The sequence below is a fragment of the Callorhinchus milii genome, unplaced genomic scaffold (genome assembly GCF_018977255.1).
Source record: "Callorhinchus milii isolate IMCB2004 unplaced genomic scaffold, IMCB_Cmil_1.0 Scaffold26, whole genome shotgun sequence".
Taxonomy (NCBI): Eukaryota; Metazoa; Chordata; class Chondrichthyes; order Chimaeriformes; family Callorhinchidae; genus Callorhinchus; species Callorhinchus milii.
The window spans coordinates 4156448-4183832 of NW_024704767.1; the positions used below are offsets into that span (position 1 = coordinate 4156448).

At 39.2% G+C, this 27385-nt stretch overlaps 2 protein-coding genes across 2 annotated transcripts; one reads left to right on the forward strand and one right to left on the reverse strand.

The window, feature by feature from the left end:
- The first annotated feature begins 1216 nt into the window (after positions 1–1216).
- Positions 1217–5300, forward strand: serf2a (small EDRK-rich factor 2a). The gene is made up of 3 exons (XM_007906930.2): positions 1217–1392; positions 3777–3882; positions 4734–5300. The coding sequence occupies exons 1-3, from the start codon at positions 1386–1388 to the stop codon at positions 4828–4830; spliced, it is 210 nt and encodes a 69-aa protein (XP_007905121.1). The 5' UTR covers positions 1217–1385; the 3' UTR covers positions 4831–5300.
- A 2160-nt stretch (positions 5301–7460) lies between these two features.
- zgc:162879 (ras and EF-hand domain-containing protein) lies at positions 7461–26848 on the reverse strand. Its single transcript, XM_007906903.2, has 17 exons — positions 26489–26848; positions 20885–21034; positions 17256–17346; positions 16456–16551; positions 15951–16028; positions 15466–15581; positions 14612–14680; positions 13998–14079; positions 13371–13447; positions 12649–12859; positions 11700–11795; positions 10915–11059; positions 10159–10240; positions 9100–9214; positions 8636–8755; positions 8404–8480; positions 7461–7947 (listed from the first exon to the last, which is right to left on the reverse strand). The coding sequence occupies exons 1-17, from the start codon at positions 26821–26823 to the stop codon at positions 7845–7847; spliced, it is 2043 nt and encodes a 680-aa protein (XP_007905094.1). The 5' UTR covers positions 26824–26848; the 3' UTR covers positions 7461–7844.
- Positions 26849–27385: the final 537 nt, after the last annotated feature.

A 27385-nucleotide genomic window follows, 5' to 3' on the forward strand; every position in this document is an offset into this window, starting at 1 on the left:
GAGCTGCAGAGTTCTGAATGACCTGCAGCTTGTGGAGGGAGGTGCCGGGAAGGCCGGCGAGGAGAGAGTTCCCATAGTCCAGCCTTGAGGTGATAAAGGTATACCCACGCCAATGCACTCTTATCATCACCTCATCATTATGGTCACAAAGGAAATAACAATTCCGATGGAGAAAGGCAAGTTGGCTACACCTATTTTAGTTTACAACCATCATAAACGTGGGTACAAACATCCAAGTATTTTATTCCAGTGATATTCCTGTTCAATGGAAATATCATCCTTCAAACATCCCACCGGTTCAGGTTCTGGATGAAGTGCTGTAAAATCAATCTTTGCAGAGCACTCGGAGACGTTATCTTGCTTTTTTTTTTGGTCTGACACAGTGCGGAAACCCATCACCACGTTTGAGTAACCAAACCAAATAGAATTCCATGCATCCCGCCTATACATGGAAATTCCAGGGTAACGTGTTGGGACGGAATGTGTCCTCTCTCCCCGGAGGGACACATCCTGCTTGTCTAATTCCAGGAAGTATAAAGTGCGGGTTGGCAAGAGCCAAAGCTTGGGGTCCCCAAAGTATGTGCTGGGGTCTAACCAGCTAAAACAACTTGGGACTTGTTTAGCGCCCTCCACGCAGGTTTGCGCCTCAGACGGCTTAAAACAGCATAGAGGGGCTTGTCATGGTGGGCACTGTCCGGCAAGCTTTCCTGCTGATTGTCCAGCTTGGACCATCCAAACCCGTTTACGGTTTATCTCGCAGGGTTAACCGAGGGCCCTATAATAATTGTTGCTTCTCTTTTCGAGGCCAAAAGTGTTCCTGACTGAATCCCTTCAAAGGGAGAGTAAACAATAACAACAACAACAACAACAACAATAATAATCATACATTTGATATCACATTGTCGAGATGTCTCAAAGCACTTCGCAGAATGCACCGTAAAGTGATTTTGACCGTATATTTTATGGGGGGGAAAAAAAACATATCAACATAAATACAGAAAGGCTACCAAACAAGACCCCCCAACCCAACCCAACCCCAACCCCACCTCACTGCCTTCCGATCAACCTAACGTGATAGGTGGATGAAGGAAGGGGCGGCGGCAGCGGCGGCGGTGGGAATTGTGACGTCATTTGACTGACACCCGCCGCGGCCCTACAGCGAGGCCGGCGCCGGAGGCTGGACCAATGAGAGTTGGAGGTTAGTGGTTAGGGGCGGGGGGGGGGGAGAGGAGGGAAGTTAGGTTGCGCTGAGGTAGGTCGGTGGGTCGGTCAGTCAGTGAGTTGATCGGTCGGTCGGTCGCTGCGAGGGGCGGTTTGCCGGAGCCGAGTGGACGGTGTTTTAACGACTTGGTGGCGGCGGCGGCGACGGCGGCGACGTCTGGAGGATGACTCGTGAGTTGGAGGCCGCTGTGTTGTGACTGAGGGGGAAGGGGGAGTCGTCACTGGCTAACGGGAGGGGAGGGGAGAGATGGCGGCGGCGGCGGCGGCGGCCATGGCTTCGGGCCTCCCCGAGGGCCTCGCTCGCCCCTCCCCCCCCCCCCCCCTCCGGCTGTGGCGTGGGTGCAGGAGGGGGTGGTCTGTGTCTCTGTGTGGGTGGGTGTGTGGGTGGGTGTGTGTCTGGGTCTGTGTCTGGGTCTCTCTCTGTCCGTTCCAGGCCGACGTGGCGCCTCGGGTCCTCACTCGGGTCACCGAAGATTTTTTCTGACACATGATTTTTTTTTTGGGGGGGGGGGGAGTGGGTTTAAAAATAATGTTTTTTTTATTTTTATTTATATATATATATGGTTATTGTTGTTTTTATTTTTTTATTTTATTACGACGACGACGACGACGCGCAAAAAAAAAAATCCCCAAAACGTTGGACCCGTCATTTTTTTTCTCTCCTCTTTTTTTTTGTGTGTGTGTGTGAACGGTTTCTTTCCTCTTTGTCATTTAGAGCTTTTTTTTTAGAGCTTTTTATTTTTAAAAAAAAAGCAGATTTTTTGTGTGTTTGTGGGGTTTATTTTTAAAAAAAAAACAAATCGGTGGGGGGTGGGGGAGAGAGGGAGGGAATAAAATCTTTTATATAAGGAGTTTTACGTAGATTTTATACATGATTTTGTTTTACATATTTGTAATTATGTACATTGTATGTACAATTGTAATTTTTACTAAATACACACACATATATATTTATATATAAAGGCATTTTAAGACTTTTTTAAAAAATATATACCAAGTGAACGAAAATTAAAACGTTTTATTTTTTTCGAGGAGGAAAAGGAGAAGAAAGTGGGGCCGGACGCGTAGGCTGTGATTTTTTTTTAGATGCAATTATTATATGATGTATATTTTTGTGGGTGGGTTTGATCTCCAGCAGCTTTTGTTTTAACGTCCCTGTCGCCCTCCGCATTCTTGTGCAATATCAACATCACACGTCACAGCAACCAACAATAATAATAATAATAATAATAATAATCCTTGCATTTGATATAGCGCTTTTCACGTCGGGAGGACGTCCCAAAGCGCTTCACAGAACACACTGTAAAGTGAATTGACTGTATATTTGTGGGCGAACGCGGCAGCCAATTGCGCACAGCAATGTCCCACAAACAGTCATGGATTGAAAATGACCAATTTATTATTGTTTTTGGTTTTGGAGGGATTATTATTAGGCTCAACCTAAGGTTATGGATTTATTGTCTGTCGTCCACAGCTCAGATTGAACACCCCTTCCCCCCCCCCACACACACACACACTCGTTAAAAAAAAATCTGTTTAGTTCCAGCAATAAAGTTTTTCTTAATTTAAAAAGTCAGTTTGGATTTTTTTTAAAAAAGGTTTTTTTTGTTTGAATTTGCCTTGGTTAGTAGGTTACTGGCAAATGACAGCAAAGCAGACTTAGGGTATTTGGGGTGTCCAGCAAAGTTTATACGACCTCATGGCTCCCCCCCCCCCCCACCCACCACACCACCACCACCACCGTCTTTGACACTTGATTTTGTTTACACACAGGGTAGGTAGATAGTGCTTCATTGAGATTCTGCGGAGAACCTGCACGTGGTACTACTGCGGGCAGTCATTATACAGCTTCAGTATTCCACGTGAATCTACTACGCTTAAAAGCACTGTGGATTATCTAAAGCGCTATATATATAGCTGTGCAAGTGCAAAATAAAAATAGTAGCCAGGCATATCCCAAGTTGCATTTCAGGATAACTGAAATAAAACTAAGGTACATACAGCATTTGGTTGCTGAGTAGCAGGATATGGAATTGTGTATAAATTTCATTTCACAAGGAAGGCAATTATTTTTTAAAAAGTGCATTTGTGCCTGGCCAGATTTTGTGCCTCTCGCTAAATACATTGGATAAGTCAGTGCCAAAAGTCACATTTTTGGTTTTCTTCCCAGTGTTTTGACTCAATCAAGCAGGTGCCCAGATACTGTTTCACCCACAAAATATACAGTAGATTCTGTGAAGCACTTTTGAAAACGTCTCAAAGACGTGATAAGGTGTTATATCAAATGCAAAGATTACTATTGTTACAATGAACAGGACACCTGCCTCCAAACCAGATTGTCCACTACAAGCGGACAGTTTGCTTGTTTATATGACTGAATCGGTGGAAACAACTTTTATTAAATGAAGTGCTTTTAGCAGAGGGATTGTGTTGAATGAGTCATAGTAAAACCGTTATGGTCAGTTTGGGATTTATTTCTTTAAAATAGAATTGCCTGGTTTTGAATCATCTTGTCTCTGCTTATAACTATCAAACTGACCGTCACTTTTTTTTAGGTGGCAATCAGCGAGAACTTGCTCGTCAGAAAAATGCAAAAAAAAGCACTGACCAGACTAAAGGGAGAAGAACTGATGGTCTGTCTGCTGCAGCCAGAAAGCAGAGGTAAACTGCATAAATTGTATGTACAGCATCTGCTGAATCGGTAAACCATGTAAGTAAAGCAACTAGTCAAGAATAAATTGTTTGCAGCTGAACTCATGTAACTTCTCCTGAGGTACCACTTTGTGCTCATCATCTTTACCTACAACCCTAGAATTGTTCTGCCTGTAGCATTTCTTGAGAGCCTGACAGAAATGAGCAACTGAAGTACTAGTGTTGGCCTTGTGAACAAATGGAATTTTATAGCAGTAGAAATAGTTAATTGAGTGTTTCACTGGTGTCCTTGTAGCAGATACTGTTTTTATATCATTAAGTTAAGGAAGCTAATGTGATATCATATTCTGTTTGATTTAATTTGTGCACCGTGAACCTTAATTGTTTGCCAAATGCTGGGAACCCCCTTGGATTATTAAAATTGTAGATGATCAAAGCTTCACTTTGTTAATTCTGTGGCACAAAATCTGCCAAATGAATCCCAAATTTACTCATCAATTAACCCCTACTTAATCATTCATGAATAATCAGTTATCTTAGTTACAGGGATTGAATTGTTTTTAACAGTAGCCTTTGAAATGTTTGTTCAATACAAATTAATATAAAATTAATTCCACTCACCTTTCCGGAGACTGAGCTGAGGAATGTGTCAATTCCAAAGGCTCTGTGCATGAAAATGATTTTGTATGTTTATAGCTTTCTGCTTTGAGGACAATTTCACATTGCTTGCACCATTTTAAAATAGTATTTGCTTTCTTACAAAAAAAAGTTATCTGTATGATTGTTGTGAATAAAATGAATAAAATGTCGGTAAAAATAAGTTGTGATGGGAAGCTTATGGGAAGTTTGTATTTTTGCAGGGATGCTGAAATAATGCAACAAAAGCAGCAAGCGGCGGCTAAGGAAGGCCAATCTGCTCCAAAAGGTGGTGAAGGGGGTCAGGGGGCTTCAAAGTAACCCTGGAGACTTTACTTGTACCTGGCTGTCTCCCCAGGTTTTACGAAGACGAGTACTTGTAACGAACTTCAGCTTTCTGTCTGCAACTATTGAACGTATTCAAACCTATGGTTTCAATACTTCAGAAAATTGCATTCTTGTATCTTTCCTGTGGGATTATACAGTGTGTAGGCTCAACCAATGCCTTGCAGAATGTTTACTGATGCAGTATTAAATCTTGCTGTAAAGGTACACTTCCTGCATGAGCATAAGTCACTGGAAGTATTGTAAGCAAAAATGCTTCTTTTGGATTTTACGTGACCCAGCCTTGTATTTTTGTATCAAAGCTAATCCTTTCAATTCTATTTAATAAAGACAGCCTTTTGGTTGATGTAGGTGTTTCTGTGAATGCCTATATAGATTTGTCACTTTTTTTGTTAAGATGCTTGTAAAGAGTGATTGGAATTATAAATAGACCAGTTTAAAATGTTTCTCTTATGCACTTGTTTGTGTTTTAGTGTATCCAAAGGCCAGTTTGGCGAGTTGAGCATGACATGAATGCATATACATTGTTCAGGTTCTAACAAAAATCAGATCTACCAATTGATGATGGCTTTTTAAAAAAAGAAATTGGGAGGGAAGGCATGTTGCAATTTTTTGCATCATACACACAGCTCACTGAATAAGAAGCTTTGATGTGGAGGAGGTTATCTTCAGTAGATGTTTAATAACACTATGATTTGCCCCTATTGGCTATTAGTCTTTTGAAACCAATGTTGATGTACATATGTGTATTCTTCATTCCCTTGCATATTTAGGTAATTGCATATAACTAGTGTAGGTTTATTTATACCAATTGTCCTGCTTTGTTGTAACAATTTGGAATTTGTTCGAGGGTAACTTGGATTCACAATGCCTCATCGTACATCTGAAGGAGAGATTCAGTTCATAATTTTGAAAAAACACCTTCCTTAAGGAGGGAAGATTACACAGGGTTCTCTTGGTCAGATCCATTAGACTGTTAGTTAAGGATGGGATTAGCTGGGCCATAATATCCTCCAGGCAGATAGCCTGCTATTCACAATCTGTCATTCTCTTATTCCTAAACTATCCTCAATTGCTCTTTCTGCAACTAGCAATATTTTTGATTTCTATTTTAAATGCTTTGAAACTTTCCGTCACGTTCACATCCCATGGCATTAATAAAGTGAAATGAATAAGAAGTGATTTCAGGGCTTTTGTCAATGGAAAAGTAAAAGGAAGCAATCTATTTATTTTGTCCTGGGAAGAGAAAGTCTTAAAGATAATGTGTTATACATGTCATGCCTAAAAATAATAATTTGGTCACTCAGTCCACAACTGTTTATGGGACACTGCTTTGTACAATTGGCTGCTGTGTTTCTCCCACAAAATATTCAGTCAATTCACAGTGTATTCTGTAAAGTGCTTTGAGACATCTTAAAGATATAATATATATCAAATACAAGGATTATTATATGTACTGCCTCAACCAGTCCAGTAAAGGGAACTGGGAACCAATATGTATGTGGCAAGAAAGTCCATTATAGGAGTGAAAATCATTGTAAGTGTGCTACAAGGAATCCTATAAGAATTTCCACAAGGATACCTTCCCCACAAATTCATACTGAACACTTTTTCCAGCAATTATTTCATTCATAAAAATGTAGGCCCTATAAAATCAGTTGCAGCAAAATAACATCTGATAACTGTTTTAACATGCTTTTGTCTATTTAAAAGTCTATTAGGGCTTGTAGAATTTATACAAGGTAAAGTATGGAAAAGGTATGAGGAAAAGAGCAGGGGAGTGGGACTAAGTCAGTAGCTCTTCCAAAGAGCTGACTGACACAGGCACAATGGGCCAAATGGCTTCCTTCTGTGCTGTAATATTCTATGAAAGCCATTTCTGCAGAATTATATGTAGATACTATATACATGCAAGGCTGTTTTCTACTCTTAAGAACACGTTCATTTATCAGGAAAGTTGTGAAAAAATGTTCCATATTCTACTACCACCTGAGGAAAGTAAAGTATTGAATAACTAAATAAAATTCATCCATCTCTCCTAATCTACCCCCTTTTTCCCCTGAGCACATTTCCCAGTATCATCCCAATAACAAATGTCCTTTTTTTCTAACAAATCTTGCATATTTAAGTGTCTATATTAATAGAGACAGATGCGAGTTCTGATTTGTACACAGCAACGTCCCACGTAAGACCGTTTTATGTGGAAGTATTATTGGCCAGAACTGCAGGAGAACATCCCACAAGGGATTATATTTTAAATCTTTACTTTCCAAATCAGTTTGTATCAATCTGGATTGCACTGTTGCCACAACCATGAAACTCCATATTGTAGTGGAATTTCAGACTGCACTATGATCATGTTTTAATGCAGCACTTCACCGCTCCACCGTCCAACTCAGAAGAGTGTTGCTGAGCCAAGCTGCTTCTTGAAGGTATAGTACCCAAACTATGTTGCTCTAATGTAGTTGCATTGTTTAGAAACTACAGGATGATCAGCAAACCAAAAGAATAAATCATTCTTTAACCATTTTACAAGAAATTAGTGATTTTAATATGCATTTAGATATATACTAACTGATGCTTTAAGAGCATTTCAACTTCCAATAGTTTATCACAACCTTTATTTAAATTCCAAATTAAATCTACAATACCTCTTACTGTTAGATACATGAATTCTTGAAAATCCTTCATTTTAATAGTGTTTTAGTTTACATAGTTTTTCTTAAAGAAAGAAAGGTGTTCCCTTTAATAAAGTGACAAAGTAAATAAATCAGTGTTTTATTTCAAATATATACACATAAACATTTAAAGCAAAGTACCTCAGATAAATAAAGTTTCATCTGCCAAACATATCAGCAATAAAAATAGTGATGCAAGTGCTGCTCTCACATGAGCAATAGTTTGTAAAAAAAAAAGGCATTTGTGATTAATTTCAAAAATCACAAATCTTGTGAAAAGTTGTTTTGAATGGAACTCAGTCCATTAGCGTTCTATGTTTTGCAACAATTGTTCAAGGCTATTGCAGGTTTGTTCAGTGGTAGCTTGGTTGTAGATTCAGCATCATTTCTATCTTTTGCATTCTTTTTAGCTTCTCTGTAAGAAAAAAAAACGCTGCATAAATAGGGCTTAGAAATTATCACTTCTTCATTGGAATGAATTGCATTGAAAAATTGTTCTGCCTTTATTGAATACTAGCAATGGTAAGCAGAACAGATTTTGAAACTTAAAACTATAGGTATCCAAGCTTTATTTCTGTTGAAATGAGAATAAGTTAATTCCACTTGGGTATTAAGACCTGGATTTACATCTTAGAAAACATCTCGCCTCCAAATAGATTCAGATTCCATTCAAATATAACCATTATATAATTTGAAATGCAATGTATTTGCATCCAGATAAGTGCATTTGGATATAGCCAAGTTTGGAGAAGGAGCATGGCAATTGTAATACCTAACAACATTAATAGTTAGCTAAGAACTTGCATAATTATCTTGAATGGTCAAGTACTTTTTCCCAACAAACTCATGGGCGATAGTTAATAGTGTTTACCTGGCCAAATGCAGAACAGCCTCCACAACATTGGTCCCATCTTTAGCACTTGTTTCACAAAACAATGCATTGTAGGCCTAGAGAAAAATGAAATTGGTCGATTTGGCTTGTAAGTTATAGATTCCATATATTATATATACACACTTATTTAAGTGCTATTGTGAAAATATCACCAATTTAAATAGGACCTCTACAATATAACGTTTCCTTGGAGAAAAAAAACAAATCTTACCATAGCGAGCTTTTCTCCATGAGCTGGGAATACACTATCGGACTTTGTTTTAGGCATTTCATTTCTCAAGTCTGTTTTATTCCCAATTAAAATGATTGGTACCGGTGTATCAGTAGCATTCTGAAAATGTATCATAAGTTTCAAGTAAATGATTAGAAATCAATAAGGAATTCTTACACATTTTAGTACCACAGACTATCAACTATTCGTAGTAAAAACTTAAAATCAAGCAACATGCCCAGAAACTAAAGATCACGTTTGGACCAATTTGGGCATTTTTAATACTAATGCACACATTTTGTTTTGTCTTCCAACGTTTAAAAAAAATAGAAGGGCAAGTGCGTATTGAAAATTTTAAAAACATTGCAGTTGGTCAAAAAATTAGCTTAAGTTGTTTGTATTTGTTTTGAAGCATGAACCATTTGACAATGCCGAGAATTTTTTAGGTTACAAGATGAACTTACCTTAACTTCGTCAATCCACTCCCGGACATTCAGGAAACTATTCTGTGAAGTCACGTCATATAGTAATAATACACCATTAGCTTTTCGGAAATAAGATTTAGCAATGCTGCGAAACCTGGGGAAAAGAAGTTGAATTTAACCTGAATAGTCTATATGAAATGCATTCATCCTGACATCCCAATCTTACTCTACTTCCCACAATGCAATAATAATCCTTGCATTTGATATAGCGCTTTTCAAGTCTTCTAGATGTCTTTAAGTGCTTCACAGAAAAACTGTAAAGTGAATTGTATATATGTGGGTGAAACGCAACAGCCAATTGTGCACTGCAGTGTTCCACAAACGGTTGTGGATTGAGTGATTAAATTATTGTTTTATTTATTTCCTTGAGGGATTATCATCAGGCATGCAGAGGAAGGAAACTTGCCCAAGGTTTTGCTTTGCCAGGAATCGAACCCAGGTCTCTCGCTTGCAAGGCGAGTGCTCTAACCACTGAGCTACAGGACTCCACTGCAATACTTGAATACACAAGTAGAATTAGGATTCAACTCCATACCAAACCAAATGAAGCACCAATTCTTATGTACACAGAACTAAGGAATTATTCAATGGTAATTTTCCCATTTAGAGTATTTTAATGTGCAATTTGTTCATGGGATAAAACCTAGGAGAATGAAAGTACATTTAATGCTGAAAACAGATTTACTTTAGAAATGGATTTCTATTACATTACAGCAGCATTAAACTGGAAGTGGCAATCTATAATTACAGCTGTGCAGTGGGCAGAGGGTTTAGGAGAAAAATAAGTGTTCGAAAAAAATCCTAAATTCGACTGCCTTCAACTTTACATCCACAAGTATACTGTTTTCGTAAACTACTGTGATTCCTTTGAGAATATTTTATACTTTGTTCCATGAAGCACATTAATTTCACACAAATTAGTAAATAAAATTAAAATCTTTTGAATCATTGACATAAAAAGTAATGTTTGATATACACACACTACATTTTGACAGGTTGGATGTGCTTACAAAAATGGACATAAACAGTCACCCTTACCTCTCCTGACCAGCTGTGTCCCATATCTGTAATGTGGTAACTTCACCATCAACTAACAGTTTTTTGACTTGAAAATCCACTCCTAGACCAGAGAGATTGTATAATGGTTAAACTTTAACACAGAAAGGATGCCTTTGTGCTACTTCTACCCATCACTGTAACACTTAACCATTTCAATTAATAATACTTGCATTTGATACAGCACCTTATCAAGTCTTCAAGGCGCCTCAAAGCGCTTCACAGAATACACTGTAAATGAATTGACTGTATAGCACTTTTAGACATCACAAAGATGTGATAAGGCAATATATTAAACACAAGGATTATTATTAGCATGATATCCAATTATTCATAGTTTGCTTATATGGAATAGGGCCTGTAATTCTTGTAGATAATATTTTCCAAGACCCATTGTTTTCAATTTATTCATGTGGGCACAATCAGTTTTATACAAGTCTAGTTTCAAATATTTCAATTTAGTTTGACTGTCAATTTCACACCATAGAAGGTGGAGCAGAATTCTACTATACTGCTTTCTTTCAAAGCATAGTAGTGAAAACTACATTGGAGAAAATAATTTTCCAATTTAAGAACCAATTGCTCCATTTCCTGTAGCTTCAGCTGTGAGATGCCAGGAAATAAAAAGAATGGGTAAAATTGTTAAGGGGAGGGCACACCATTCAAATATGTGTCAATCGTACTACTCATGCACATCACTTTGAAAATAAAGGACAAAGTGCAATTGGAAATGCTTACCCAATGTTGTAGGAATATCTCCTTTGAACTCATTCATACAGAGACGTTGTAGAAAGCTAGACTTCCCTGAACCAGCATCTCCTGCAAGGACAAGCCTATAGAGTGGACCATCTGTTTGGATATGATCTGCCATACCTCCCCTTTTCTAAATATGGAGAGACGCATTAATACACAATAAAAAATTAAAATACACCATTGTAACGTTCAAGGTAACCCACATATTAGAACAGAATTTTTTTTTTAGTAGAGCTACATTTCAAGTTGCCTCAACTTGACTGCCACTGAGGTGCAATACTGCTTTGTAGTTGCTCAATAATGAATTGGGTTTTAAACCCCAACTTTTACCCAGATTCAATAAATATGCAGACACTACATACTTGGAAGGAACCATCTACGTACACAGCCAAAATCCACCACTAATTGGGCTTCGTTCCCCTATCTCACGGGGAAAAAAGTATATAGATGCTCCTTGAAGTAACCACGCAAATTAGAATGTTCATCTATCGGCCTTTTTAGTCATTTGCCCTCCTCCCTGCTCTGGCAACATAACTGTCATTTTGTTCTTTTGTCCACAGTGTTCCCATATCCCCCAATATTCTCAAGCAGATAAATCAGAAAACTAAACAGCATCAACCAATCTGGTTGGGCATTTCTTAAACAAAAAGTCTAGTCATGCACAAATCTTTTGAAGTTTTAGAACTGTGCCTTCCAATTCTCTTGTGAATCAAGTCAAATAGCCTGTCAGTGAGTACTCAAGAATGAATTGGATGGCGTCCTTCAATTACCTGTGGTGAGAATGCTGGGAGGCGTCTTCTGGAAGATGCTGTAGAGCTGCAGCGGCTGATCGGGCGAGACAGTCTATCTGTATCAGTTTCAGATCTCTGACAATACAGACATGGTATTACACTGCTGCCGTTATAGTTTTCAATTTTCCTTCCCAAAACCAGGTTTACTCCCCACTTAAAGCAGTTGATACCTTTTGAGTGCTTCGAGACATTGACAACATGAAAAGATGCCATATCAATGAAAGAATTATTAAATTGTGTGGGTACCACTGACTCATGCTGGGGTTCAATTCCACAGGAGCCAGCTGTTCATTGAACTCATTCGTGAGCCCAAACATTAAAGAAATTCACAAGATTGTCAAAAACCTATGGGAATTGTGAGGCAAGAACATTTGGTTTGGATCCCGAGTTAAAGTGTGTGTTACTACAGTTAGCAAATGCAGCCAGAACAACTAATGTATCAAACCGTTAAGATACTAGCTTAGGAAATCTGTACATATTTCTGTTAAGGCATTTGTGCTGCTCTTGCCACAAATGCAAAAGGCCACAAAATCTTTCAAAGGGTCTACACTTGCACTGGACCAATTTTAAAAAAATGGCTTTTTTCTGTGATCCACATCAATGCAGTTCCTCTACTGTCTCACACGTTAGCTCATTTCACAATGAACTCAAATCAAAATTGGTAGAGGGTGCTGAAAGGATGAAATCCCTTTGAAAAATGAGGCATTGCCTTACAAAAGCCATTTTTGTAACTAACTAGTAAGCTAACTAGTTTGAAATAACTCATCATTTTCAAGAAACGTACTGATTTTGCTCATCTCCACACTTCACCAGCAAAACAAATACCCTGCGATCATCGAATGAGCCCTTGATGCGATTACTAAAATGAAATTGATTTCCATTATTCTCCACTTAAGCAAAAGTCAGTTGTTTTTAAGCAATTTCTCACCTCACTGTCTGATAGTACACACGAATAGCTGTATTGCATTGTCTGCTGAGACCCATCACTGCAGTCACTGTCATAATCAGCATCTGAATACGAATCCAACTTTGACCCATGTCTGTCCAGACAATTGGCCCAGATTTCCACGTCAGAAATTCTGTCTCTCAATTTGTATTTTTCCTCATCATCCTCCATAGACTCTTGATCACCATTGTAGCTAAAAAGCAAGGACACTTGAGATGAGCAGTACAGTTCATGCCATACATGTGCTGTCCTCAGACTTCCTGATCTTGAATTAAAATTTAATTCAGACCGAAGGAATGGAAAAGTCCTCAAAGCTGCACAAGATCACTTTGCTTACAAATTCCGACTGGTTACAAGGGCATGACTCAAATCTTCCCATATTAGCACAAAACCGTAGATACCAAGGTCGACTTGTAGGGGAAATGGAAGAGTTACAGATGAAGCATATTTTGGGGGCAGAGCAGAGGGACATATCCTATACGTAACCAACCTGAACTGGAGGTTGGTTGCTTGTGTGTATAAGTTCATAATCCAAACACCAACATTTCAACGCACTCAGAATGAACAACATCTTGTATTCCTCGGCTCCAGTTATACCTCATACCCCAGTGCTCCAGAAAAAAGTGCTAAAAGCAAGATCAGAGGCTGAAGTGCTGAAATCTTATTTTGGACAAGGCTTGAACTGACAGCTCACACTGGAATACCTGCTGTAGCTGATGACTGGCGTTCCATTTTCCTGTTGCAACTTCACCCTTGTCACCAAGGGTTCATCTGGGGAATGCTGCAGGAGAAAAAAGTAAAAATCCTTCAATAGAACCCAATGTTTCAAGATGTTCAAACATGTTCCAGAAATTATCACTGCAATTTTTTTTTATTTTTTTTTACATTTTGCTTTTCTCCTAATATTTTGGTCTCTCCAGAAGTGATTGTGTTGTGCTGAGACCAAAATGAACAGTAAAGAGAAAAAGTAGATAAGATGGGTCAGCAACCCGCTGTCTTGTATATCACAGTCCACCAGGAGGTGCCTCACACAGGTTTTTACTCTTTATTCCTATTCTTTGGGGGTTGTGTCTGTATGTCTTCCTGCACCCTCAAATAAATGAGACAGCTGCAATACACTACTTCAGGATTAATAGTTTTACGAATGTTCCAATTGATTACCTGATTTTGTCGTCAACTGGTATTAAAACAAAATACAGAACTTGCTTAGAAAGTTTTAAAATTGCCATTTACACAAACTACCAACCAGATTCAGAAACTAAAAAAGGATCTTTAGAAGTAAATTACTTTAATAAGGTCTCCCCTACCCAAAGACATCCAATTGTACCAACCTTCTTTTTCTTTAGACCAGGATTAGACTCCAACGCAGTTCTCAACCCATCATTGCTATCGTAAAGAATTGAATTGGCTTCTCTAAAGGGAAGCAAATCAGGAAGATAACAAAAGCAAGGTTATTTAACAGCACATGAGCAAAAAATGTCTAACGACAACAAAATCACATTTGTAAAGAGCCTTTCACGTCAGGATGTCCTCCCAATGTGAAAGGCGCTTTACAAATGTAATTTTGTTGCTGTGTAAAGATTAAATTTTAGGAAGTGTTGAGATTACACCAGGATTTTTTTTCCATATGCAAAGTCAAGGTCTTGAAGCTTATCGGCTCACCCCCAACAATATTTAATGAACTAGTTTTGTGTCAGCACCTCCAGAGTGAGGTATAAGATTTGAAAAAAATCTAATAAGATTTGTTGAGCTCCATTATGCTACCTCGCGTGAAGGGCACTATATAAATAGTTGTATCTTTATGCTGGCAACAACTGGTAGTAGGATAAGGCCAGTGGATGCATACATAAATATATAAAATGTAATCTTAAAAGTGGTAGCTCATAACCTTAGGGTGAATTCTGGCAAATTAATTTGATTCATATATAATATAAAATGCACCTACTGAAGCATCTGTAATTGACTTGAAAATGCCTGGTTCTCTTCAGTTAGTTTCTCCATCACTTCCTTTGTTCTGTTTTAAGGAGAAAAATATAACTAAAGTTAACTTTACTCAGTATCAGCCTTTACATTGCAATAGTTGAACCTGGTAATATGGTGCAAATTAGAATGAACTTAGATTTTCTCTACAAACGTTTAACACATTATACGATAAAATGCATATGGAAAAGTACTAAATAAACTAAACTTCTCTAAATTTTTTAGGAAGCTTATTTAAATACAATGCCTTACAATTGTGCGCATTTTCAATCAGGTTTCCATTCAATATTTTTAGAGTTACATAAAAGCTTGAAATGTATATATGAAGGACAGACTGAACACCAGACCAAAACGTTCTGTGGTATACCGAGATCTTCCTTTCCCCACACCCCACCCGCCAAAGTTGATGAAATGAGGTTCACTTCAGGTCTAAAATGCCAGGGCAGGGCAACAAGGGTCTCAAGGAAGGTGTACTAGCTCGTGAGACAACAGCAACTGAGGCTTAAGGGGATGGGTTTCCTTGCTGATCATCTCTATTATACAGTCAATTCACTTTACAGTATATTCTGTGAAGCACTTTGAGACATCTCAAAGACGTGATATTAAAGGCAAGGATTATTATTATTATTAGTTGTTGGTTTAAATACAGTTGATGCACTAGTACAAGTGAGTTGAGCCAAATGACCCGTTTCCATACTGTACTGCACTACGCAGAGCAATTACATCAATCCAATGTACTGTATTTTTCCCTATGATCTTGTTCAGTTCAATTATAAACGGTACTCGATCGATTTGTTACAATGACGAATGCTCATTTACCGTTGCTCATCAAGGTGGTGAGCTGCAAGATCATTTTTAACTTTGTCCAATTCAACTTGAAGGATGGAGTAATTGGTTCGGTTCTCAAGAAGGGAGCTTCTTAAATGCGAATTTTCCTGCAAGAAGCAAACACTCAGTTACATAAAGAAAGACAAGTGGAAAAAATAAGCTAAAAAATACCAGCACTAAATTGCATTTTATCACTTATCACCTGGGCTAATAGAAAAGTTTTCAGAATCCGCTATAAACAGCGCTCTCTAATATAAACCCGCTAAACAATGACGTTTCTAGCTCGGGGCTTTTTGTTGCGCAGTTTTTCCTGACGTCACTGTGGGCAGAGTGAGTGCAACGCAATGGACCTGCGAGAGACCAGGCACCAATACTAACAACTGAAGGGGTAGTTACAGAATTGTAAGAGGCCTTGGTAATCCTTAAAGATTCCATTCATTTATTAGTCGCGGATACCTTGAGGCAAAGATACGCACCTGATTCAATTCATCCAGTTGTTGCTTCAGTACAGTAATGTCACCTCTGGAATTCGATTGCCAGAACTCGTCTTCAAACTGGAGAAACAGAAGAGACTAGCTGTGGAAAGTCGCCAATGCTCTGAGACAGGTTACAGGGCTAGCTCATTTCAGAGCTAGCTCTAAATATTACATCTCGAACAATTAATTTATTATTGGATTGAGTATTTACATTTAATATAGGAAACAAGTTCTGTTAATGAGTACAAAATTAAATCATAAGCAAAAAAAAATTACAAGTAGTCAGGGAAGAATAACTTAAACTCGCAGTTTCGTTTTTTTCCTTGAAAAAAGAAACATACCCAGTCAATCAGGTTTCTTTTTCGGCTATTAAAACTGCACAAGGGATTCACCCCAGGTTAGTATTTTATCAGGTATACATTACACCTTTCAATTTATTTTTGCTGTTTGTAACAATATTCTGTCTAAACTACAAACGTATCAGAAACCCATTCCAAAAAGATACCTTTTTCATCCGGTCAATGACGGCCTGCAGATCAGTCACTTCAGCTTCATGTTGTTTCTGCACCTCTACCACTTTTGCCTCCAGTTTTGACTGCTCCTGAAACAGTCCAAACCCGAGTAGCAAGTAATGATTTGTCAAATGGCGAAGGAGCAAATCCTCATTTCTAAAGGACGCAACAGTTTCTCAGCACACTGAACCACTGCTGACAAGTGCGCAAATATACCCCTCAACTTATATTCTCTCACACACTTCATTGAAGAATACATCTCACTGCACCTTACTTCTCCAAATATAATGTTCCTACAAAGAGAAATTGTCCTTTTGCTCAATAACAGATGAAATACAAAAATCCTCAGAAATGTTCAGTAGTTATACTTTAACCTCAGCCTCTGATTGCATTACGTCTACCCCTAAATGAATCAAACTCCTGCAATGCCTCCATTGGTAAAGTCATAAGCTGAGAGTGAAATAACACTCACTGTCGAGGTTCAAAACTCAGTTTAGAAATGTTAAGAGATTGAACACCTTCAACATAACACCCTGTAAACTTGCAGCATATTTTGTTGCATCAGTTCCCCTAAATCCCAATGCTTATAAAAGGAAAACTGCATCCATAAGGACACAGAAACTGATAACATTCCTGCATAGTTTAGTTCCAGATTTCAAAAGAATGCAGGAACAGTAAATGATTAATCATTGCTTAGTAATCACATTTACAAATCCCAACTGCCTTTTTGGGGAGCTAGTACAATGCATACATTTACAAGGATTCCAAAAGTCTGGGATTACTAGACTCGCACCTCTGCTCGGATTTTCTCCTCCAGTCTGGTTGCCTGATATTGCATGTCTTCATCCATTTCAACCAACTGTGCCGTGGCCTTTTCCACCGTTCTACAACAATATCAGAAGTCAATAGTTTTACACTGGAAGCTCAAAGGTGCCATTCAAACTGCAAGGAAAATAGGATTTTAAATAGTTATATTACACTATTAGCATTACTATGTGCAGCACTGAATGGTGTTCATTCAGTTTTAAGACCGACTCTCATAATCGTCACCATGAATGGCTGCCAGACAACTCTGATGTCATTGCCAAATACAAGCCAAATTAGGCTTTAAAAACTATGAAAAGTTTCAGGGTGGCCAGACCACGCTTAAGGCTATCAATCTTATCAGAGAGCTAGTGATATTCCTCCCATGGTGTAGCATGATTGCAGTAGCTACCCAAGGGTTAAAAGATCAAGAGAATGACAGGATTGCACAGAAACTCTCATAAGATACCATTGGAGGCCAACGCTTGAATTTAATAGCAAGCTCACTTCTCTGCACCACTGCTGTAGAAGAAAGCACAATAACAAGTCTGTGAATTCTTGCAGTTCCATTCTTGAGGCTTTAAATAAATGCTCTGTAAAGATGAGTCATTTTTTGTCATTAAGTTAATCAATTATTGCTCAGATTCACCAGCAGAATAATTGGCTGTTGAGCTGAACACACAATTTCTTTCAAGTCCCGAGTTCAAGATAAGATACTCCAAAAATAAATCACAATTGTTTTGCATTAGTCTGTACTGTGATGGATTTTGTACATTTATAGGACAATCCCAGCATGAAGTGGCCAGGTGTGCGCAATTAACCATTCCAGTTTATTCTAATAACTCAATTTTGGCAACTATGATGGTTTGCTACATGAAACTATGCTCATCCGCTGACATTTACAAGGGAAATTGTGGAACACTCAGGCATTGTGTATTATCAGACTCTGGCAGCATCAACCACCATGGTGGCACACTTCAACTCACCAAGCCAGTCAGGAACCTAGCGCGTCTTGTTCGACCCTCAACTGTCTTCTTTCCCACATCCAAGCCACGGCCTGCTCTACCTTCCCTCACCTCTGTAACATCGCACGACTCCCCCACTACCTCACCCCTCAGGAAACATTTGTTCATGCCTTCATTACCTCCAGGCTCAACTATGCAAATGCCCTGCTTGTCGGCCTTCCCAACTCCTCCCTCCACAGGTTGCAGATAATCCAGAACTCTGCAGCCCGTGACCTCTCCCGCACCAAGTTCTGTGACCTCATCTCTCCCATTCTCGCCCGACTCCATTGGCTCCCTATCCTTCAGAGGATCCAGTTCAAGATCCTGGTCCTCACATACAAAGCCCTCCACAGCTTCGCCCCATCCTATCTCTGCGACCACCTAACCCCCTACCAACCCATCCGCTCTCTCCGCTCAGTCGACTCCGGCCTGCTCCATGTTCCCCAACCCACCCACCCTACTATTGGCAGGAGAGCCTTCAGCTACTCTGCCCCCAACCTCTGGAATTCTATCTCCCAATCACTCTGCCTTACCCCCTCCTTAGCCTCCTTCAAGTCCCACCTCAAAACCCTCCTCTTCAACCATGCCATTGGTCACCCCCATCCCTCCCTTCTCCTCCCTGACCTCAGCTCGGGTCTGAAATGCTGTACACTGTTTAGTGCCTTGGAATGTCCTCCCGACGTGAAAGGCACTATACAAATGTAATCTTGTTGTTGTATCTCTAGAGGCTCCTTCTGCTTCAAGGAATTTCCATATAATTTCACCACAAACCGTTGTGACAAAAACGACCATTTATTACGTTTTATCCTTCTCAAGCCATTGCAAGTTACTCTGTCTTGAAATGTCACAATGGAATGCATTTTGATTTAACCCTCAAGGACTCAATAAAATAGAAGTTAGGGAGTGTCATTGATAAAAGCCATTGATCTAATTAGCTCCCTCCAAAAGACTAGATAAAATGTGCAACTAATTATTCCTCATTGTTGCCTTCTAAAAGACCAAACTCTTAACATTTCACTCTGACCAATATCCTGAGAGATACTGCTATGTTATTTGATTGCACAGGTCATACCCCAATGGTCCCCAGCAGGATTAGAAACAATCCTCCAAGTGGATTTGATTATCTCAAGCTATACTGTATGTAGCTTTCAATCATGTGCTTAGTTAGATGTTTAGTTATTACAAAGTACTACTAACCATCTTGGCATGATCAGGCTACACTAATGCCACAATTAATGTAACTTATTCAGGAAGCAGCAATGTTTGATTTATAAACATCATAAAGGAAGGACCTGGTATATCCACAAAACAACCATATGAATCTTCAGTGTTTTATAACCTATAGAGCCGGTTTTCAACTAAAAGCCAAAGTGGATGCCATCTTTCTGATGTACAAAATGATCTAGGAGATCCAGGGTGAAGTACAAGCGAAGATAAAATAAGCTTAGAACTTTACTGTTTTAACGTAATGCATTTTTATATAAGAGAACATTTTGACAATGAGTAAGAAAATTCCAGCTCGGAATCCACATCTCTTAATGACTACATTGAGCTATCCACCACGATGGTCCAATTGAGAGCACTGAATGGGTTGATGGTTCAATGGGAGCACATATTCATGAATTAAAATAAATACATTTCGTATTGCAACTTATTGCTTCATCGAGATATCTCAAAGCTCTTCACAGGACATACTGTAAAATGGATTGACTGTATATTTTGTGCACAAAATGCATTAGCCAGTTTTGTGAACAGCAATGTCCCACAAACAACCGAGAAGTGAGTGACTAATTTTTATTTGAAGGATTGTTGGCCAGGACACCAGGAGAAACTCCCTTGTCTTTCACGTCCACCTAAACAGGCAGACAGGACCTCGGTTTAACATCTCATCCAAAGGAAAAGTTGCAGTTTCTGGGCTGCAATTTTCTTACAGCCGAACTACATACAAATAACTTTTAAGCGCTGTTACAGCATAGTTACCAGACTGAAAACCAATATTACATTTTAAATTTACCCAAGAGTTACTGACTGCTAGAAGCTTCGGGTTGATTTGAGCAATACAGAATCATTAGCAGAGACAGGGGTGAAAGAACTATTGCGTTCAGCAATAATTTATTACAGACAAGGACTACTACAAACCCTACTATAAAAGCCTCCTCCCCCCTGCTATTTGTGAAGTAATCCAACTGGGGCAATTAAACAGGACAACAACAAGAAGCCTTTGAAGACAAATATGATGTTCAATGTTGACAGTGTCAAAACATGCATCAACCACAACACACACCCACTAAATTGTCTTGATGCAATAATGACCAAATTGGTTTCTGCCTCTCAAAAAAGTATCAAAAACAACAATGTGAAGAAAACAGTGCAACACTATATTCAGAACTGTTTTCTTAGGCAGTATACTCAATCTCTAATAAATTAAATGTATAAGCTTTTTGAGAAAGATACCAAACATTGCTGTGCACAAATTTGCTGTTAAGTTTGCCTACAAATAGTTACTACACTTCAAAGTAAAATTCTGCAAAGCGCTCAAGATGTTTCAACGCTTTGATAATATACCAAATGCAAGGATTATTAAGACCACATGGAAAGATGATCCACCACTCACCTTTTCAGCATCAATTCCAACTTCTCCGACTCTGTGATCTGGATCTTATTGTCTTTTATCAAAGCGATGACCAATTGATCACACTCTTGAACCATACCACGATCAGTATGCAGACGAATTTGTTGGTAGAAATCAGCTAGCTTCTCCCGGCTGTTTTTAAAAAAAAAGACAAAAAAAGTTCAAGCTAAGCTATTCCCTTTAACAATGAACTCCAAATACCCTTATTTCCAGTTTCTAACCATTTCAGAAGCTCACTGGTTGATTAACTTGGCACATTTCAGCTACATCATTTAAAAGACCAAGTTTGGCAAAGTGGGTTGATTGACCATAATGTTCTGGATTTATATATGAGATCCACATTTAAAACCCACCTCTTATATATTAGAATAAAGTTCCAGAATTACTCATCTCTAACCTGGAGAGTTTTACAAAGTGAGACGTACACCAGGTTCTTATACTCACTCCCTGAGACCAGACTGACAGAGGCTCTGCCTCAATGAATAACTAATACCTTACTCCACCAATCCCAAGAGCCAGAGGCTGGTTTTTACATGTTGCAATCGAGCAGATGAGTTCCTGGATTGAACCAACTCTTTATAATAATTCTCGTATTCGCCTTTACAACGACTAACCCGAGCTTCCCCCGAATGGCAGGGACACTTTTGCAAAGGCACAACAGTACAAATGGACGAGGAACTCTCTTCTGCTGGTGCTATTATGTTCTCTGTGTCCAAATCCAACGATTTAATTTCCTAACTCAATGTCTGGCTGGGCTCCATTTGGTAAAAATCATCTCTCCTAAATTCAGCTTTTTTTTAAACAAAAAAATAATATTAAAAAAATGCCTAAGTCTTCTAGATTTTTGTGGCTGCAGTGAGTGATCAACAATTGCATTCAAATGGATTTGCTTTAGTATCAGAGCTAACACCTGTTCCAATTGGCTTTTCTCTCTTTCTCTCTGATATAGCATTGCTCATTTAGGACAGGTCAAGTAGTTAGGACCAGCATCTCGTTTGTGCACTCACAGTCCTGGCTTTAAGCTCTCTATTCCCAACCACAGAGCTTTACCCTCAGCTGCACCTAATCAGACACAATTGGGTCCTTTGTAGGAGCCAATGTTATACCGGTGTCCAGGCTCACACAGGCTGAATGGTCATTTCACGAATGGCAGGCAGTTCCTTCAGCACACAAGGTGAGAAGATTGGAAGGGAGCGGTGAGGGGTGACAATATATCAAATGTACTATAATTTTTTTTTAAAAATCCATATAACTAGTTAAGATGTTTAGGTCATCATCTCTTTCTGGGGAGATTGACTATGGGATGCTAAAGCTTTTTAAAAATGATTGTATGTGGGATGTTATATAAGTTTATTACTGAATGGTTCATACTTTTTCCCTTTAGAAAATGAATTTGATCTGTATTAATTTAGATGTTATTTAATTTGAGGTTAATGCTAAGTATCCACTCTCAGCACTTTAATTGTGTTGGTGTTCAGTAATTCATTTCGTTTCCTTTGCTCATTTTGTGTCTTGGGCATCTTGGGATGTCCTCCTGAAATGAAAAGTTCTGCACAAATTTAAGCTTTTGTTGTTGTGTCAAATTTATTGCACTAATAATAATAATTGTTGCATTTGATATAGCACCTTATCATGACTCTAAGATGTCTCAAAGTGCTTTTTTACTGAATATAGTATAAAGTGAATTAACTGTATATTTTGTGGGTGAAACTAAGGCTGAACTGAAACTAATTCAATCAGTTACAATAACACAAGGAGGTTCACATGTTTTTGTAGATTGATTGAAGCTAAAGCCTCAGCAAAAGAAACGCGCTAGTCTTTTGTTGAAATAAATTTTGGAAGAGTATCTAGATAATGACATCATTGGGGATGTGCATGAAACCATTTGCACTCAGGTGAATTCCAACACTCAGTTAATTTGCATGTGAAAATCAGGGGGAAAAAAATGTGGGATATTTTTGATGCATCTGATGATACCCATTTTAAATGTTATTGGATCCCACTGCATTCTGCTCAAATCCGTATGATCAAAACATTCGTTGAATAACATAGTCAATGTATTACTGAATATCTGGTGCTTTTTATCTTGCGCAATTGTTTTATGACCGAAGCAATGGTATTGCGAAAGATAGTTTACTCATAGGGGTATTTATTTGTTGTATAGCAATGATAAATTACATCAAGCATTTTTAAATAGTTCTTGTGCATGTAGTAACAATTATGTGGAGTTCTTTTGTTAGGGATAAGAAAACAAACTGGATTGCAGTATTTACATTTCAATTGAAGGTACTGTGATGAAAGTCTCATGTAACCACACCTATCTTAGGAAATTGACATCCACAATTTCCTGTTAGTACTCGTTTAAGTGAAAATAATGCAAAATAACACACTTGATTTTGACTTGGAATAAGACAAAATACAAGTTACCGAGTGAAACACAAATACAACAATTGGTACAGCAGTACATTTCTGTATTCTGTTCCTTTGATCAATCTGCTCCACCGTGACTAGCCGTGCCTTCAGCCACTATGCTCTGGAACTCCCTCTGCCTTGACCACTCCCTCCCCACTTTAAAATCCTGCCTAAAGAACTTCCTTTTTGATTGTGCTTAGGGTCTCCCCCCCCCACCTCTCCTCCTGGCTCAGTATCAGACTCTGCCACTGTCAAGCATTCTGGGACTCTACCCCACGGAAAGGGCGCTGGCTTAGTACAAAAGGGTGCCCTTGGTACAAAAAGATAGAATAACAATATCACCCTTGATCTAAGTGCATATGGGTTAGTAAGATAATAATAATCCTTGCATTTGATATAGCGCTTTTCACGGCGGGAGGACGTCCCAAAGTGCTTCACAGAACACACTGTAAAGTGAATTGACTGTACATTTGTGGGCGAACGCGGCAGCCAACTGCGCACAGCAATGTCCCACAAACAGTCGTGGATTGAAAATGACCAATTTATTATTGTTTTTGGTTTCTGGAGGGATTATTATTAGGTTCTGTGTGGAGTAAGGAAACTTGCCCAAGGTTTCGCCCTGCCTAGAATTGAACTTGGGTCTCTCACTTGCAAAGCGAGTGCTCTAACCACTGAGCTACAGGACTCCACATTGCAGAGATAGCAATTTTTTTGCATTTAATGAAGCCTTAGAAACACTAAATTGGCCTTTATTCTGTCTTTTGTTACTTCGGTGAGGAGCAAGAGTACTGAGAATAGTGCCAAAACATTCACAATTTGTCATGTGACAACTCCCTTACACATCACTGCCATTTAACACACACCTACATTTTTGATAAAAATTTGGTTCCATTGTATGTTAGATTTCATTATGGAAAGTAATAGCAAGAATGCCCCAGGGGGAAATACAGGAATTTGAGTCATTTGTCAATGGACAATAAATACTTCATCTTTAAATCTCACCAAGTCATCAGACTTGTTCAGAGCAAGAAACTGAAGCTATAACATTTCAAGGTGTCAATGTTAGTGACAATCAAAAAGAGACAGGATTTAGGAGTCAGTAAGAGAGTAACTCAAAATGCCCAAAGCATTTCAAATTACATTTCAAGTTCACTTACTCGATAATTTTTTTCCTTACAAACAGGTTATGTTATGCACTTTTGGCTTCAGCTCTCTAAAGGAAATGAGTCTGAGGTTCTGTCAACCCAATCAATAGTGAGCTCAGAGCATGCGGGATAAGAGGTTATATAAAAAATTAAGTAAAAGCTGGTGGTAGAACATAGCAATACCATACACTGATTGAGATATCTGATACGAGCCATGAAAAATTCAAGAGCGATTAGAAAGCGAGGGAGTGGGACTGAATAGATAGCTCTTCCAAAGAGCTGGCAAAGGCAGAATGGGCTGAATGGCTTCCTTCTGGCTGTAATATGCTATGATTCTTTGATTATTTTTGATATGTTTTTTTGGAGATTGCGTATGCCTTTTTCATGTTGTCATTGCTCACCCCTTATTCTGGGAATCAGGTTTCTTACTCTACTCACTTATTTCCTCCACATCCTGGGCAATGCCCTTTATATAACAGAGACCCAGAATTGTATACAGGATTCTTGGTTCAGCAGGCTTTGCTTCATCATTATCTCCACTTTACAACACGTGTATCTGACTTGAAATCAGAGCTCTCAACATTGTGAGACCGGATCTTGTCAGAAACTTCAAACTGCATAAGTTTGTGTCGTGTTATAGCTGTCGCTGTGGCACCTGAAATCTAGAACGAAGAGACAGACAGATGGTCAAATGGGAGAGCGGGGCAGGTTAATGGAAGGCAGATGGTCTTTGAGAAGAGGCTGTTACCGAACAACAACACATTACATTGTATAGTGCCTTTCACGTCGGGAGGATAGCCCAAGGCACTTTTCCTTGAAATTGTAAAGGCCTTCGGAACAGTGTGGAAGTGTTTACAAATGGTAATAAAGGAAGTTCTCTAATTGTTGAAGTATGTAAAATGTTATAATTTTATCCGGCCCCATAGAGTATAACAATAAGCAAACTCGACTAATTTTTAACTGAGTAAAGATGTATGATTTTTGTCCACAAAATATACAGTCAATTCACTTTACATTATATTCTGTGAAGTGCTTTGAGATGAGGATGTAATAAAGAGTTATATCAATGCAAGGATTATTATTATGATTGATTACATCATGGGTTGACCTGCTTTGAACTGCCCAGGCGGAGAAAACAAGTTACACGTGTACAGTAGCCTAATAACCTAGGTCCTGTCATTTTTGCCTTAGTACCCAACCCAGGTATGTATGACTCTGTCATTTGTATGAGAATAAGCCATAACAACTTCACTATTTGAATTTCCTCAACCATGCAAGCTAATCCTCACTCTCCAGAGTTTCTGCTGAACTAATTCCCTTCAGTTTCGTTTGTGACGCTTTTAACTTGATTTAGAAATTGCCAGTTGTCACTGCTACACATGCACAGGGCAGATTGCAAAACATTTGGATCACGTGTGCTGCCAAAATAAAAGAAGAAAAATCCAGTATGGAATTTGCTTCAAAAGAACAAGAGTTTTACGCAGAATGTCGACCAGTGAAGTCTTGCCCGGGTGTCAACGACGTCAACAAATCACATTTGCACAGTGCCGTTCACATCGGGAGGACGTCTCGAGGCATCGGCTGCTCTCGACTCTCACTGCAAAAAGCGCGCCGCACTTCTAATAATCCTTGCATTTGACAGAGCGCCACATCACGTCATCGAGCCGCCTCACAGAATATGTTTCGCTCCCACAAAATTCACTTTACAGTACATTCCTTGAAGCGGTGCGAGAGGTTTCGAAGAAGTGATAAGGTGCTATAAATCAAACGCAAGGATTATTATTATACTTGTAACTGCTTTATATATACATATATATATATCTATACACACAAACACACACACCCCAGAGATGCTCTTCCCTTCCTCTTACATGTTCTGAACCATTGCCCCCGGGGTGGGGGGGGGGTTAGGGGGTTGGGGGGGGGGGGGGTGGACTGTCATCTGACCTCTGCTTTAACAGTAACCTAAAGAAAACCGACTGAGAAACGAGGTTAATCCGAAATGAAAGCCCGGCGGCAGTCAGAGTACCTGCGCAGGTACCGCACCTCCTTCCCGAACCGCTCCTCCAACTCATCGCAAGCGAACGGCGGCGCAAACTGCGAACCCTCCGCGGCTGCCAGAGAGGAGAGGTCGTAGATCTCCGAGAACTCCTCGAAGCCGGCGGCGAAGTCGCTGAAGTTGATGGAGCCGTCGCGGTCCACGTCCAACCTCTGGAACAGTGGGTGGATCTGGGACTGACCGACGTTCAGGTCCCGACACAGACTGGTGAAGTCCTCCAACTCGATCAGCCCCGACCGGTTCACATCACAAGCCGAGAAGAGCCTTCTCAAATCCGGCCGAGCTGTGGCTTGTCCTCTCTCCATCTCTCTTCACTTAACCCCCCACCCACCACCAAAAAAAAACCACACACATATATATATATATATATATTAACCCTAAGTGTGTGTGTGTGTGTATCTATATCAGAAGAAATCTGATCGGATTCAAGAACACAGAAGCAAAACCACAACCCAATGAAAAGCAAACCAAAAAAAATAGCCTTTTTTTCTTTTTTTCTTCTTCTTCTTCTTCTTCTTCTTCTTCTTCCACCCGACACCTCCTTTAAAATGCACCTTTCGCTCAAAGCCAAAGGTGATCAAAGCTGGAAGGTGTTTGCTGTGCTGTGCTGTGCTGTGTGTAGGGCTGTGTGTGCAGGTGTGTGTATGTGTGTGTGTGTGTTCTCCCCCAACAGGTACACAGGTAACTTTGCACAGTTGAGTGGAGTGAAACTTAGGGATGAGCCTTTTAAAACTTCCCCCAAGTGAGTTTCTGGTGTGTGTGTGTGTGTGTGTGTGTGAGAGAGAGAGATTTATTGACGTCAATCCTTTTTTTTTAGACAGGATGAGCAGAAGCAGTCAGTAATATCCTGGTCTCACTGGGAGGAGT